At 37.7% G+C, this 16,870-nt stretch overlaps 1 protein-coding gene across 2 annotated transcripts in view; it reads right to left on the reverse strand.

Moving 5' to 3' along the window:
• Window positions 1-3,777: 3,777 nt before the first annotated feature.
• SLC26A7 (solute carrier family 26 member 7) overlaps window positions 3,778-16,870 on the reverse strand; it is a 70,386-nt gene continuing 57,293 nt past the window's right edge. For both annotated transcript variants that reach the window (XM_077188072.1, XM_054642287.2), the window contains 5 exons: window positions 15,879-15,927; window positions 13,175-13,275; window positions 10,688-10,742; window positions 10,496-10,599; window positions 3,778-8,486 (listed from right to left, as the gene is read on the reverse strand). In XM_077188072.1, the coding sequence (XP_077044187.1) occupies window positions 8,451-8,486; window positions 10,496-10,599; window positions 10,688-10,742; window positions 13,175-13,275; window positions 15,879-15,927 (345 nt within the window). In that variant the 3' untranslated portion in view covers window positions 3,778-8,450. The remainder of the gene's footprint in view (window positions 8,487-10,495; window positions 10,600-10,687; window positions 10,743-13,174; window positions 13,276-15,878; window positions 15,928-16,870) is intronic.

The raw sequence follows: 16,870 nt of genomic DNA on the forward strand, positions 1-16,870 counted from the left end.
TTCCCTCTTCCTAGGACAATATATGTATTTAATGTTAAGCCACCATTATGAAGACCAGACCCCAGGAACTTAGATTGCCAGATTATGCCCTCTGCTGTCTTTGCCTTTGTCACCAGTGAATCTTATTGCCCTCTTTTGTATGCAGCCAGATAATGTCCACAGGAAGAATTAAGGTACCTTCCTGAGGTAAGTCCAGACTTGGGCACTGTAGATTTTGGTGATCTGGAAACACTTGGTTCAGGCTGTCAGACCGCACCTAGGTGCGTGCAGCCCAGGCAGGCAGGATGATGCCATTCTAAGCTGAGGACCATGTTTACAAAGACAGATTCAGCAGCTGTCCAAAGCCACATGGATGTCACTCTCCTGATAGAAGGTGCAATAGTGTCTCTGCCTGTGCTAACGCTTGGTTGCCTGGTGCTCAGTGGGTCACAGTGGTCCTCTGTGTAGTGTCTGCACATCTCCAGGGCAGTGCATCTCAGTGCAGCTCTCATGAGTACTGAGGGTACTACTGCCCTGCCTGGTTTGGCCTTTCCCTGCACAGACAGAGTGGAGGCACTCGAGAAGGCACAGCATACAGGGTGCCCCAAGAAATCTACCAACATTGCCCATAGCAAACTGTTGATTAGCCCTAATGAACTGGTTATTCTAAAACTGTTATCCTAACTTGGAATTAGTCTTTCAACTGAAAATGTTTCCCATTTAGCTTTCTTTTTGTTGCACACTTCTAGTCCTGTGCTAAATTTTCTTTGATGCATAACATGAATGCAGCTGCCAGTACCCCAGGTGGATCCTGGTGAAGTATCTGAACGGTGAAAATGATGGAGAAATGATTTGAGTGCTTTGAGCACAATGTTTGCAAGGGCTGCCCATAAGATGGAGGTGGCAGTACTTGGGGTACACCTGCTAGTCCTTATGAACCACCTGTCTCTCTGCAAAGATGTAGTCTGTGAGGCTGAAAAGAGGCAGACGTGAGCTTTGTAATATGTGTACTTCATACTTATATGAATGAAACACCTATAAATGCTGCATTTTTTTCTGAAAAAGATGTCTGACTCAGAAAAAAAACCAAACTCTTACTGGTATGAAGTAATTGAAATGCTGCTGAAACCACATTAACAGGATCAATCGCACTTGAGAGGAAATTATCCTTGTGTGAAGCAAACTGCACTTTGGAAGAAAAAGACCTTGTGTAGTGATCAAGGGCCTGCCCATAGGAGTTTGTTCAGATTTTTGTGGTCTGCCTCCCTTTCATCCAGCACCTCCATGCAGCCTGACATCCCAGCTGCATCTTTGGTCTTAGCTTTTTCATTCATGTACAGCATCACAGTCGTGTTCACTTGATTCTTTTTCTCCTGTATGTCCTCTTCCCATATCCTGCTGTCTACCCCAGCACCTTTCTCCGCCCAGTCCCATGCATGACAGTTTCACAGCCCACCAGCATCTTAGCCCTGGTCTCCAGGTCTGCATCTGCAGCATTTCACTTGTATTTTGATCACTTCTGCAGCCACTAGTGCTCTGCAGTCTGTAGAGGAGCTTGTCTCCTGCCAGGAGAGAGGCAGAAGGAAGCAGCAAAGTGAGCCATCCCCAGGTCTGCAGAGCATCACAGGGCACCTACAACACTGTCTCTGTTTCATGGGATTGGGAACTGAAGATGAGGTATACTGGAGACCTCTGAAATCAGGGTGATAGCGGAGTCAGACCAGCACCAAACCTGAGCTGTGATCAGCAGATTTAAACACAATTTTATTACTAAAAAACAGATCAAAATGATCACAAATTGCATATTGCAAATGTAATATTCCAAAACATGCTTCAAATCTGGAAGCACTCCAGAACTAAAAAAGTGCTGCTTTTTTTTTTTTTTTTTTTTTTTTTTTTTTTGTAACAAATAAGTTAGAATTTCTCTTGTTCTTTCAAAACATATCTTCCTTCATGGAAGTATTCTGAATTAAGATTTTGGCTATAGGAACCAAGCTAAACCAGAAAATAATGAAAATCCTGAGATGTAAAAATGGTCACAGAGAAAGAGAGAAGAGAAAAAGGAACTTGAAGCAAAATGCTGAGGGTTTTTGAAATTATTAATTTATACTGGAATATAAACTACACATTCTGTAGTATCAACTCACAATTCCAATACTGTTGCTGTGAACTCAGAGAGACTTTATTTCCAGACCCAATGAGCAGCACACATTTTTTACTATACTATCTGAGCCTACAAATCAGAGCAAATGTGCAAAAAAGCACCTTCCCCAAAATCTCACAACTATTACTTGCAAGTAACAATTAAGGGAGCAGATAATTTTGCCTCTCAAATGAAATATAAAACAGTGTGTCCAAATTAGTTGGATATGTTTTGTGGGATATAAGTGAATGTACAGTGTACAGCTTAATTCAGCATTGTAGAGTTTTCAAGAATTCCTACAATTTTGCTGTGTTTTAAAACTGCAACAATATCACAGTCAAAGCACAATGGGAATGAGAACACTTTTCATCATTGAGTCACTCAGAGCACCAACATGAGCCACTCTCTTGGTTCTTCTTAAATATTAATCACCTGAATTTATCCAGCACAAAAGACCTCTTGATTGGAAAACACATGAGAAAAAGCAGATATTTCTCTGCTTTTGCATGTCATGCTCTTCAGAACTGCTGTGGAGTGAAAGGATTCCCAGTAGGGAAGGAGTTGCACTTCAAGTTACCTTTCAAGTTCCTGGTGAGAGCTGATCTTCAGCTTCTACATGCTCATTCTGGGAATAAAAATTATAATATTTTCTGTTCTCTCACCCCAAAGAAAGATAACTTGGATGTTTCCTTGCTATTGTCCGAGTTTAATTGGAAAGGAGAGCTCGAAAAAATAGCCTAGCTCTAGAAAATAGCCTATGTCATCAAGATTATTTAGCTGTCTAGCATCTAGGAGTTTGTGGAACTGTAAATTGTTTATACTTTTTCATACCACTGTAAAATCAAAAAAATGTAGCAGTTGCATTCATTTTTGTAGAAGCAAATGCTTTCATAAATTACCAGGCTTGAAAAATTAAGCTGCTACACTCAAGGCCAAAGTTTTAAAGATATGTCAATCCATTTTTCATTAATGTCATTACAGTTATTGGGAGGTGGTGGGAAGGTTTGCCCATCATTTCCTCTGTACTGGGATAAGCCACAGACTGTACATAAGCAGTGCCGTCAGTATGTGCCAGTTGGATATGAGGTGCACCATCTGTAGATGCAAATGACAATTAAAAAAAGACATATTCAAATGACTGTGCATGCAAAGAGGCAATACTGGAGAAATTGGACCAAGATTTCTGTATTTCTCACAGAGGTAAAAATGTGTTACATGCCATACTCCTGTAAGAGCTGTGAGGAAATAAAACTTCTGAATGTAAGGCAAATTCTCTTTTTTCATTGTTAAGATCTAATACGTTTTGAGGTTGGAGAAGGCAGCATATCTCCTAACAAAGTGGCTAGTACAGAATGTAAAAAAAGAGAATTGAAATAATGAGGGCTTTTTCCTCCTTCTACATGCAAATTGTCTCATATTCCAATTTATTTCAGTACAAATTTATTCTTGCATATGCTAATACATGGCATTGTAAAAAGAAAAAATATTTAAATGCATTATAAAACATATGGAAACATACAGATTATGTGATCTTTAGTAAAATCTATCTTAATGATGAAGGCACCATTTAGCATGCACTCTGGAACTGCGCTCCTTCATTTATTTATGAGTTCCTGTAGACAAAGAAAGTATCTTCCAAAAATAGGAATACCATATTTTCAAGGCATACTGTGTATTTTATTTTTGAAACTAGTAAATGTCAAACAGTATTCATACACAGTATTGACACATTAATGTTTTCATTCAACAGTGAAGATACCTTTCCTTGTTACATTATATATTTATGACACAGAGCTGTCAAATAAATTATGTCAAAGCAGCTACAGCCAGACCTTGTGACACTTGAATCATAGAATCAGGGCAAATAACCTTTAAAATGAAAGACATATGACAAGAATTAGAAACATTTAATTTGCATAAATGTAATGTTAACAGTCTTTTCCTTATTACATATTTTATGCCTAATTTTTAATTGCCTTTATACTCATTCTTTAACATCAGTTTGCTCTCTCTTTTTTTCCTCATTGTTTGCTTTGTTTTGGAATGTGTGAAACAAATTCTATAAGAGCATATGATCAGATCACCATTTTAATATACTCTGGTTATCAAATCTTAAATGTTGAGAAAAAGTCTTTACTCACATGATATACTATTTAAAATGTAGAATAAGTTCCTAAAAATAACTAAAAATTCCTAAACACATCAAGTAAATATATAATCTCTGATAACTTTGGACCACCTCTGCAAAAAAACCCGTTGTATTTAAGTTCTCCTATGAAGTGCAGAATACACCAAATCTGCAGAATTGAAGCAATGATTTGCAAAAGCTTGGTGACTCATACACACTGAATTTTGCAATATAAAATCTGAGCATGTAAGTATACATACAGGAAGCAAAATGAATGGTTAGATTTTCAGAATTGCTTACCAAGAGTAATAAACTCATTAGTTTCATTACTTGAAACCTGTTTGCAAATGAGAGACTTCCTCAAGCCTGTGCTGGCAGGTGCTGTCTCTCTCTTGCTTTAGAAATCACTGAGGACAGAGAAACTCCACAGTTTGCTCTTACTGCTAACACTGCATAAGCTCACAGATGTAACCACACTTGATAAAACCTTGCATTATTCTGAAAAGTCCCTAGGGATGTTCAAGCAAACAAAGCTGAAGGTACAAAGATTAATGTCTGCAGCAGCAGGGCACAAATAACTAAACCTCTTTATTGTTCCTGACTGTAATTCCCAACTCCATTGGGATAGTGTGGCCAGGCCTGCCCAGCCATAAGGACACACAGACTTTGTGCAGGCTATTTGCTACAGAATGAGTTTGGCTCCCTTGGCCCTTCTAGATCAGAAGAATAAGTATGGTTTATTGTAATTATGATATTCTTTTATAGTAACAGCAGTTGGACTAGATGATCCCTGTTGGTTTCTTTCCAATGTTACTCTATTCTATTTAATTTTATTCCATTCCAGCGAAGCTAACTGTGATGTTTTGGGTTGAGCTTCCATGTATTTACATAATAATTCTGAGAGACAGATGAAAGCCAGTGGACAATCTATATAAAAAAGCATTGAGAGAAGGGTAGAAATTGATAGTGGGGATTGCCTCCAAAGCTTAATCCAGAAACTTTAAGGTGTTTCCTTAAATCTTCACCAAAGAATTAAGCAGTTGTCAGTTGAGTCTGTCAGTGGCACAAACACACCATCAATAGGGATTTGCAAAGAGCAACTTGGGGAGGACATGAAGCAACTCCCATCGCACCAGCAGACCAGCCATGACCTGGCAGTCCACGAGGTCTGATGGCAATGGCCTCCTGGCCATTTGAAAACAGGCAAGGTGCAGTCACAGGTTTTAGTAAACATCAGTAGCTCAGAAGGGTGGGTGGTGGAGAAATGGAAACCGTGTCAGTGGTTTGTAATTTGAAATTTTTTCTTCCAAGTCAATGGTAAAAAAGAAATGACGCTCCATCCCTCACTGCCCATAGCTGTATAGAGCAGTTCTATTTTGACAGAGCTTAAACTCAGTACAGGTATTGTAGAAGAAATTGAAAGAGCAACTATCTTCACATGCCCCTTAAACACTGTTCTGCTGAGAAACAACTATCCTAAGTGATGCCACTTGCCAGACAGGGAATATAATTAACAATGCATACTCTCAGAAACAGAAAGTTATTTAGACTAATTATATATAGCAAAATAGATTACAGAAGTATTACACCAAATCCCAGTGTTGGAAGGTTGGAGCTAATGGGAGATAAATGTTCATCTCTAAACCAGCCATTAAACTGATCAAAAATTATTTCTATTGAAATCAATAAAAATTAGAAGCTATTTTGATAAGCACTACAAAATTGATTATTAAATGCAGAAGGTTTCTTAAAAGGCTAATACTACAAGGAATTTTAAAAGCATCTGTGTTGTTCCATTTACAAGATCATTCAGAATAAAAGTGAAAGTCTCCTGAAAAGTGATGTTATCTTTGCTAAAGACCCTATTTTTTACAATTTCATTAATCAACTAATCTATAAATTTTCAGAAAAAACATTCAGCTGACAAAGAACAAATGCTGAACCTAGTAGAAAAGATACCATTTATTCATTTATTCAGTTTGCAGTTAAGTAGAAATCTCCATTCAGCTGTGACATAAAATTGATGCTTCTGCGATTAAAGTACATTGTAAATAGTTTCTAAAGTGTTAATAAATTACTAAAACTGTTTCAAGAAATTATTAATCAAATGTTATAGCCTGTTACTGAGTCCAGTGATGTAATGAGCCATTTGCAGTCAACTATAGCATCTGAAATTAATGTGATTGGGACAATATACAGAATTTATTTCTCCTGCATATAATGAGTTTCTCACTTATCAGCTTTTTGCATAGTAATTACCAAAGCAGTCTCAAAAGAACTTGTACAGAACATTTCTAGTCCTCTGTGGGACAAAGGAGGGAATAACCACAAGAGTCACTCATAATTTAAAGGGCAAGAAACCCCATGGCTCTCTCCCATTATCAACTACTAGTGTGGAGTGACCAAGACTTGAGGAAAAGCATATTAATGTCTTAACTATGCAGAGATGCAGAAGTCACTCCATGAGCCACTTCATCTCCTGCAGGCATCAGCTTTGGGCTGAGAGGGCAGGGAGGGTCCAGACAAGCATACAAATGTAACTGCTGCTGAAAATAGAATGCTTAGAGTTAGATTTTGCCTATATGTGTCAGCTGCACAAAGCCTCCTTGTACTTCCCTCCTCTCTGTAGTGTATGATGGCTGTTACAGCTGTGCCATATTCATTATACCTATACCTTCCATAGATTTTTTAAGCTGGTGAAAAAACCAAAATCCCCTACTTCTTTTCTCATTTGTTGATTCCTTTTTGCTCAACTCACATTTTACTGCTGGTGTTCACATAAGGGAACAAAGGTAAGAGGAGAAAAATCATACATAGAATCATAGAATGGCCTAGGTTTTAAAGGCCGCCAAAGATCACCTGGTTCCATCACCCTGCCATGTGCAGGGACACCTTCCACTAGAACAAGCTGCTAAAAGCTCCATCCAACCTCACTTTGGACACTTCCAGAGTCAGGGCATCCATAAGTTCTCTGGGCAAACTGTTCCAGTGCCTCAGCATTGTCACAGTGAAGAATTTTTCTAATTATCTAATATTTTTCTAATATCTAGTCTAAGCCTACTGTCTTCCAGTTTTAAGCCATTCCCCTTGTCCTATCACTACATGCTCTTGCAAATAGTCTCTCTCCATGTTTCTTGTAGGCTCCCTTCAGGTACTGGAAGGCCTTAATATGTTGCCAAATAACATGATAGCTGTGTGATAGTATGATCTAATACAATTGCTGACAACCCATAAATACAAACCAAATACTCAACCTGTGAGTTCCACCACCCGCTTTGTGTGCTCACACACAGTATACTGCACATCACACCAGGATTGTGGCTGAAGTGTGGCACACACCTCATGTGTCACTACCGTCACCTTTCAGCTGCCTCAGCTGAAGATTTCAACACCAAACAAATCACAGCTCAAAGTGGAAATGCAGACTGGAAATAATGTGGAAAAATGCTGGAAAAAAGAATAATTTTGGAAAAATATTACCAAATTTTCCTCTTCAGACTGAGCTAAAGAATACCTGTGGCTTTGAAGATGTAGCAAACCATAATAGCACAAGACAACAAATACAGAGGGAGGCAATCCAGTGTTCTTAGTCAACATGTATGTGCCTTTTCTGCATAGACTTGTGAGTTCTCTCACTGATCTGAGCATGCATTAAAAAGCATACAAAACCAATACAAAAAGTGAAAGCATATGATAGCTGTGATATGATGCTGTTACTGCAAATGGCTGTCTTGAACAGAGGAAAGAGTAAGTAAAGCCATTAGAAAATGTATGCATTGGTATATGCCTTGCTGCAGATACTGTATCAATTATAATAAACTCTTTTAAGAATTCATGTCTCTATTCCATACACAAAACTACAGATGCATATTACAACTAATGTTACAATAGAAGATACTAAATGAATGCACCTAACTGGTAAACACAGTACCTCGTGTCTGCTTTCTAATAATTTGTATCTAAACGTATATAAAAATATTTTATAAAACCACTATAAAATTGCATAAAAATTCTCTGAGTGATCACAGCTGAAAGATTTTCTCTCTGAAAGGTAGATCTGTCATTACTGAATGTACTAAATATATATGGTATACAAAAGATCATCTGTGAGATCCACTGGAGAAAAAGTGACGGAGAAGCCATGTTGTAGTTCATTTTGAATATGAGCAGATGAAACTTGCTATGCTCAATGGGTGGGCATCACACTTCACTCTGTTCACTGAACTTGCTGTAATTCTAAAATGAGAGAAACAGAACAAAAAAAGTATTATAATGTTTTCCTAGAATATAATGTAAAATTAGGATATGAAGGAGTGCTAGCTTGAAAATGCCACTAATATTTTAAAAAGTTATTTGTGATTAAAAAAAGTTATTTAAGATTAACTGCATAAAGTAATAGGCAAGTATCCTACCAATTTATAAAAATGAGAACAACACATTTTCATAGGAGCATGTAGATAAGAATGTCTTTTCTGAACAGCAGCAGAGATGAAAATGGACCACAAAGCCCTCTTACCTCTACCTTTCTGACAGTAAAAGACTATTTCCTGCTATATGGTGAAGCTGAAATGTGAATCAGAACAAATCACTTTCTCTTAGTCTCCAACTCCTTCCTCATATTTTTTTCTATCCTATTCTGCCTATTCTGTCATGTTAACACTGAAGAGTCCTACTGACCTCAGCACCTTAAAAAGGCACAGGAGGAGTACATAGACTGGTAGCTACAGTGTGCTGCTGCTATTGCAGTCACCCTGCCTTTTCACTCCTGTCCACCTTATCTTCAGGGGTTGAACACAATGAATACATAAATATCCCTGAAGCACATACTGTTAATATTCTGAAGAAGCACCAGCAGTATATGTACACTGTTCATGATTACATTTAAAATTTGAGTTTGCATGTAAGCCTTTCAGACTAAACTGCTAAGCCACTATGCAGAGGTTTGACTTGCCTAGCAGCTCTGATAGAAACGAGCAATCAGTTCCTTAAAAAGTGCACTTTGAGTTTTAACTCCCCCTTTTCATCATGAACATTTGTCCTGGCCTATCCATGTTTCACTTCCATAAAATGGGAATGCTGGTACATAACTATCCTACGAGAATGTTAGGAAAGTTAATAATGTCAATATAAAAAGCAGACATTTTATAACACACCAATCATTCTAATCCATCTAATCAGACCCAGACAAAATATACAATAGCCAACCCCATTATTTTTGCCCTGCAGTTACCATTTCAATAAATTATTTTTTGTAGGACAACATAATGAAAAATGTTGAAAAGCACTGAAAAGAACATGTTTTTCTGGTCAATTCACTAGACCAACTATGCCAATTCACCTTAATCTGGATAAATCAATGGAAAGTGGTTTTGTCCATAGGCAAGTCTGATTTAATTAGTTAAATACAAAGTGAAGAACAAAAGACAAACGACCAAACCGCAGACCATGATGAGTTTAATGTCTCTTGGAGAAGGCTCTGAGCCAAGCTCTAGCCAAGTTTGAATCATAAATAAAACCATGGGAAAGCACACTGCTTTTAATGGACACTCACTTGCACTTCCATGATAGTGGAAATGGATCACATAGTTCAAGAGGATAGTCCAGGTTTACAATCTTTTTAAAAAGGAATGCAGGAATCATTAAACAAGTAAATAGATGCTCAAGCCTCCCTTCTCCCTCTTGCTGTCTGTTCTACCTCATGCAATTCCCCTCTTTCCACCTGTGAGCCAACACAGCGAGGTACAATGCAGGGCAGAGACAAGATTTCTAACTCAAACCAAACCAGCTGGGGATACAGAACCATTTCAGTCAGACCAGTGCTCTGATGTGTGAAGAGCTTCAAGCATCCCAGGCTGAGAAACAGGAGTGTTGTTTCAGTAATGCAGAACTGGCTGTGAGTTAATTTGTCTCACTGAGAGGCTGTGTTAGGTGTTTCTAGATGACATAAATCTTTCCAGTAGAGAATGAGCCCAGATTAAAGCACCACAACACAGCACCTCTGGATCTATCATAGAAGATGGAGATGTTGTTGCAAAAGGAGATGTGGTAATGGGAAGATAGTGCTAGCAGCAAAAAATGGAAAACTGCATTCCTCAGCCTGAGGACTAGTTGTAGATTACAGTCAGATAAAAGATTTCTACATAAAAGGTTCACTGGGTAAATAAGACTTTCCCAGACTTTAACAAATTGCTGTGAGCATCCAAGAAGCCCTCCAGGCTTCACCTACTCCTGCTTGTAAGTCTTACCCTGTGAATCTGAATGGCATCAATTGCTGAAGAAATAGATTCAAAAAATACAGGATTTTCAGAGTCAAGATTTCCACCGTACTGCATTGCTTTTATCAAGGAACCTGCAGTAAAACAAACACATGAGCACTGAGAAGGTAGTGAAGATATATAAATGATCATGTTAAATTTTTACTGTAAGCTGATACTTGCCTTTGCAGTGTGCTAGCAACACATCGATGTATCTGTTTTTACAGTCCACGTAAATCTATATTTGAAAACAGGAAATTTAAAAAAAAAACCTGTTTAAAATACCAACAGAGAAGAAAGTTCACAAAAAGCCCATATTCAAGGTAGGCAGAGCCCGGAGTGCTGCTGCAGCAGCTGTACTGCCAGCAGCCACCAGAGCGAGCCCTTCTATAATGCAAACATCACCAAACCACATTTATTTCTTGCCACTGCTTCACAGTACTCTACAGCTCTGCTGAGAATTAAAACGGAATTTGAGTAATAATTTTGCAACTTCTGACTGTATTTTTAGGGGTATTATTTCCATTTCTCTTTTTTCAGCGTGTTTTCCCTTGTCCTTACCAAATGCTTACTTCCGGTCCACAAATACAGGACTCAGACCTAGGAAACTTTGAGACTTATATCAAAAAAGCAACATAGCTATCATGCTGCATTGAGCAGTAAGTTGTTCTTTATTATTTCTTTGAAAGTGTTCAACTCCCCAGATAAAAAATATTAATAAGATAGAAAACAAAACCAAACCAAAACAAAACAACAAAAAAGTGAAAATAACTCTAAAAGCAGAGTAGGGCATTTTCCTGCCAAATGAGGAATATCCAAAGCAGTTACTGCTTCAAAAAATGTTTAAATAATCCATGTGAAGTAGAAAAATTCTGGGAGGAGATTCAGTGAGAACCCCATCAGAATATTCTATTTTTAAAACAAAGCAAAAATCTTAGTCAGTTAAAAAATCCTCCATCTCTGACATCAGTGATGATATTTTGGGAAGGAGTGTAACAAGGACATGTTGAGTGTGGTCATTTTGGTAGGAGGAGGAGTAACTTGGTTTTGGACCAACCGTTTGTCCAGAGGCTGCACTACCAACCTGTGCACTTCACAGCCCATGCCAGACTTACCTCTCTCAAATTTGTGAAACACTTCTTTGACATAATTTGTAATTTGGAGGTCTCTAAGACCTTTTGAAAATCAGTTTCACAAATTTTTAAACTAATACAATATTGGATGCCCAATATTTCAAACGGATATTAGACTATCAGTGACTATTGTTCAACAATTAACAGTCCTACATGATTTGAGTTCAGACCAGAGCAATCCAGGTCAGTTTCTATCTCTGATGAACTCTTCCCAGTACGAAAGGATAGGAAAAGTACTAATAGTTAATAGTCACTCCCACTAACCTTATTTTTCCAGGTTTTTTTTCATTATATCCTTGCCTGTATGTGTAGTTTTAATTTAAAACATTTTAAGGCAGCACTTACTTCACTGTGCAATCACTGCAGTAAATTGAGAAAATTGTTCGGGCAACAAGAGATCTGGGCCAAGACCCAAGTTCAAATCTAGCCCTTTATCTTACTCAGAAAAATTATGCAAACCAAGTCTTTCATACCCACTTAACTCTGTACTCACTACACAACTTTTAAACTCCAGATCTGATGGAAGCTTAAGAAACAGCTTTGAACATAATTTTTTATCCATTATATAGAACTACTTGTTATGTGAAACTATAGACTCATAAACTTGTTTCGATTGGAAAGGACCTTTAAGATCATCAAGTCCAAGCACTGACTTGGCATTGCCAAGTCCACCACTAACCCATGTCTTTCCATCCACTCTGCCCCGCCTGTGGCACCACCTGGGGTTGTTGTGACCCGAGTGCAGGACCCAGCACTTTGCTTTGTTGAACCTCCCACAACTGGCCTTGGTCCATTGATCCAGCCTGCAGAGATCCCTCTGCAGAGCCTTCCTGCCCTCCAGCAGATCAACACTCCCACCCAGCTTGGTCTCTTCTGCAAACTGACTGATGGTGCACTCGATCCCCTTGTCCAAATCATCCCCAAAAATATTAAACAGGACTGGCCCCAAGGGAGCGCCAATTGTGGCCAGCCACCATCTGGACGTAGTTCCATTCACCACAGTAACCAGTGAATGCTGGGTTTATTCTTCTGGGAGCATCTTGGAACTCCTGCACTGCCTGAACCCAGTCTGCAACATGTGTTGCCCACAGGAGAAAGGATGGAGATCATGTTTTGACCTCTGGCTTAGCAAACAGTAGAATATACAAATAAAATCACAGAATTAGAGCTGAAATTTTAAAGCAGTAAATTTACTCATCCCTACAACTGATGTGGCAGGGTCAAATATGACGAAAAACCAACTTACAAAAAAGGGAAGAGTTCCAAAACTCCTCTTCATTACATATAGATACATAGATTTTTCTCTGTTAACCAATAGAATATTAGATTAGCATAGATTTGCTCTGTTACCCAATAGAAATATTTTAATGTAATTTTTTGTATATAAACACAGTACAATTCAATGCCAAGTCTGTGTTCATCTTTTCTATGGTTGAAAGATTTATCCAGTGACATAGGTGGAGTGACTAGTAGTTGGCCCCAATAACTCATATGTATAATTATAACATCTACAGATTGTTTCTAGTGTCATGAATACCTGAAGAAGCACGGAGACTCCAGTGTAGTCAAAGAAATTCAGTCCACTGCAGTCTAATATCAAAACATGTCGCTCACTGTGACATGGCTGCACCAACTCACCTACACATTTGATAAATGAAAACCTTTAATTAAAAGGAGAATACTCAAGAAATGGGTATAAGAATGATGATAGCTCAACAAAATAAGCCCAAACTATCACAATAAAATTGTCATTGCTATGTTCTGGGGTATCAGGAAAGCAAGTGCCATATTTTAGAAGAACAAATTGAAGAACCTTTAAGGCAATGCAAAGTGATGACAGACAGAATATATTAATGGAGATGTTTTAGGCAGCAATAGTGTCTCAAGAATTAAGCAGCTGCTTCTTCAAACTTGATTTTCTCATTGAGTTGGCTTCTTTGGAAGATTTTTCATGGTATAGACAGACAATTTATCTATTTTTTTTTAAGTTCTGATATGACACTGAATTCCATAGGCCCTAAACACCTGCCTATGGCTTAACTTAATATTCACCCGTAAGGAAGAAATAGATGTAAAGTGGATTAATTAATTTTCCTAAGGTTTTACTATACTGGTTGTTGATTGGGTAATTTTTTAATACACAACTACACATTCATGCTGGAGAAGAAAATTGTGTTGGCAAGATTTGCAAAGTTCTTATACTCATTCTTCAACCTCAGGCCATCTTGTGTTTAATCAAAACATACTCTGTTCTAAATGCATCCTGAGCTAGCACATAGATAAATGATTCCTGGCTTTCATAAAGTGAAAACTAGGAAATACTGCACATCTTATTTACATTGTTCTGTGAACAAATGTTTGTTCATAATGCTCGCAACTGAAAAAAAAATATGAAGGAAAGGAATTCTGATTGTAAAGATGAGTTAAGCTGAATGGCTTTGGCAGAGCAGAGGTAAAGATTTTAAACTATTGAGGAGACTTGGAATCTCCCCATGATGTAAATTTATAATGGTGGTAATTCCTTTCCGACAGTAGTCTGAGAGCAAAGACTTTTGGAGTTGCATGTCCAGACATTTACTGTCTCTGTTCTGTGCAGCGTACATTAATAGATACATACAAACAAAAAGATAGGATTTTAGAGGGAACCTCCTGAAAATTACTGTGATAGAAACACAGAAGGGGTTCATGTGATGTCCCAGGCTCAGCGTAATAATTCCCTGCTGCATCCTGAATTGCAGTAGAGGCTGCCTGGCCTCTAAATGGGGGGATAGGTAAAGACCTGCACCCTCTTTGGATCAGTGGCATGAGCCAGAACAGCTGTTTCACTTGGTGCTGATACAGACAGTATTCCCCATAGGGAGAAAGGAAAGATTCTGATGAAGGCATACATTTTTTTCCATGTTTTCCTGGACAACTGCCATAAGGCTTAAGGATTGTGTCCTTATGCTCCCATCCTTGAAAATTTAAGCTCCACATTTTGCTTTTCTTTTTAAATGGATTTTTCTTTTTTCTCTGTTTGTTGTTGAAAAGACCCCATGAAGAATCACCATAGACTGGTTGATATAAGTAATGACAGCATTTAAGTCCTCAAGGCAGGTCTTAGGCATTCAGAAAAGAGGTCTTGTGCTTTCTGTCACTTTTGTATATGAGAAACCAGTTCATCCTCAAGATGATTGAAATATGTACTGGTAAGATCTCAAACATAATATTTTACAATATAGTCAATAAAATACAATATAATCTTCAATAACCATTTTCGTAGGTTGTTATACTACAGCAAAGCACTCTGTCACCCCCAAGTTAACTAAACAATGTAGTACCATAAAAATGTCCTGAGTCTAGTTAACAAATGCAAACATTCAGATAACAGCCCCCAAATCAGGTTTTCTACTGTGGCTTTAATGCTTATAAGTGTTTTAAATAAACACTGTTTTAATTCTACCCGCAATGAAGTCATCTGTATAAAGTATCCACTGCAAAAGGTTGCTGCAGCTCTCCCATGGGATTGTATGTGCTCTGGTTTGATTTAAGTGCTACAAAATGTGGAAAGAGTGGGGTTTCCAGCTTAATCCTTAATTGAAAGAAAACCTCTAGGGGTTTTTATTATATATTGTATTGATATACTGTATAATATTGGTGGTTATCGTGTCACTAACAATTCAGTTGACATTTTCTGAGATTTTCTCCTATGTGGCTTTAAAGATCCCAAAGATTTAACATGGTTCTAATCTTATTTTTACTTTTTCATACTAATATACTCTGCATGCAAAAAACCCCCAAGACCAGAGCTTAGCAAAACAATCTCTTCAGCCTGGTCTGAAGATGAGTCCAGGCAACAATATGGGAAGGGTTTCCCCCACTATGTACCTGTCTCTTTACACACACTCATTCCAGTGCAATAAGCAGGGACACAGAATCAGAGGATGGTCTGGTTTGGAAGGGACCTTAAATCATCTAGTACCAACCTTCCACTCCTTAAAAAAGGCACTTTCTAGGGGTTCCCTGATTTTGAAATCTTAGAAAGTCTGTCAAAACCAGAATGAGTTACAGGACTTATTAGGGCAAGGTTAGCATAATTTAAGACTGTTTAGCATTCATGCTTCATTGAATGTTTAGTCTAACTGAAAATATTTATTTCCACAAAACTTGTGTGCACCTAGAAATATATAGAAAAATGTGGAACTATTTTGCACACTTACATCCATCTTGGTTTTAACACCATTTGTAGATAATAAACTCACCATGGCAACTTCCATTGGAAAATGAACAGAGCAATGTGTTCTGCTCACACTGAAATAAAAGCAGCAAATTATTAACATACCAAGGAAAACCAGTCCATTGCACAGTAAAGAGAGAAAATCAATGCAATACATAAGAATTCTGTTTCTCAGTACTAAAGTTGACTCATTCTCTCCAATATCATGTCCTATGCAATAACCTGTTGGATGTATAATATTTTCTGGTATAACTTTAGAAGAATAGTGAGATACATACTCAAACTGATATTTGCATTTTTTTTTAGCTGGCTCAACCTCTTTCAAGCTTAGATTCACTAGAAAGCATATTTTGGACACAATGCTTTTGGGGAAGCAGGAGGTGGTTAAGAAGTGGCCAAAAGATGGGAAAAATGTTCTTGGCAAGAAAAAATCTTGGCAGTGATTTTATAAGATTAACTTTTGATTTATTTTCTACTTGCTGCAATCTCATCTGCTATGCTAATATTTTAGTAAGAACATTTTTGACGTGTAAATTATTAAAAAATTACATTTATCTGGATAATTTTTTATAATGGTTATTTCAATATGTAAGTTCTCAGTAGAAACATGAGTTAAAACCAGACACAAAGCAGAGAAACAAAAGTGAAACTGCATTTTTTTTCACACCCATTATGTGCTGCAGAAAGACATTTACTCAACAACAACAAAAAATTTTAAAAAAAGGCACAGTCTTTCAGGCAGCTGTACTGCTGAGTACCTTACAGAAGAAACAAAGGATAAAATCTCCTTTATAAGTAACGTACAAATTAACTTATTAAATTGACTCAAATTAATTCCATGAAAATCCTAATTTCTCTCTGTTTGGAGGCTTTTTATCATACTAATCCAAATCAGTCAGCCTAGCAAAACCAAGGGAAAAAAGCACCACATTTTCTGAGCTGAATTTCCACCCATCTGAGTACATACGGGTAGCACAACTCCTTGTCAAGGAACAGCAGAGGTGGGAGACACGTGTT

The sequence above is a fragment of the Agelaius phoeniceus genome, chromosome 1 (genome assembly GCF_051311805.1).
Source record: "Agelaius phoeniceus isolate bAgePho1 chromosome 1, bAgePho1.hap1, whole genome shotgun sequence".
In the NCBI taxonomy this organism is placed as follows: Eukaryota; Metazoa; Chordata; class Aves; order Passeriformes; family Icteridae; genus Agelaius; species Agelaius phoeniceus.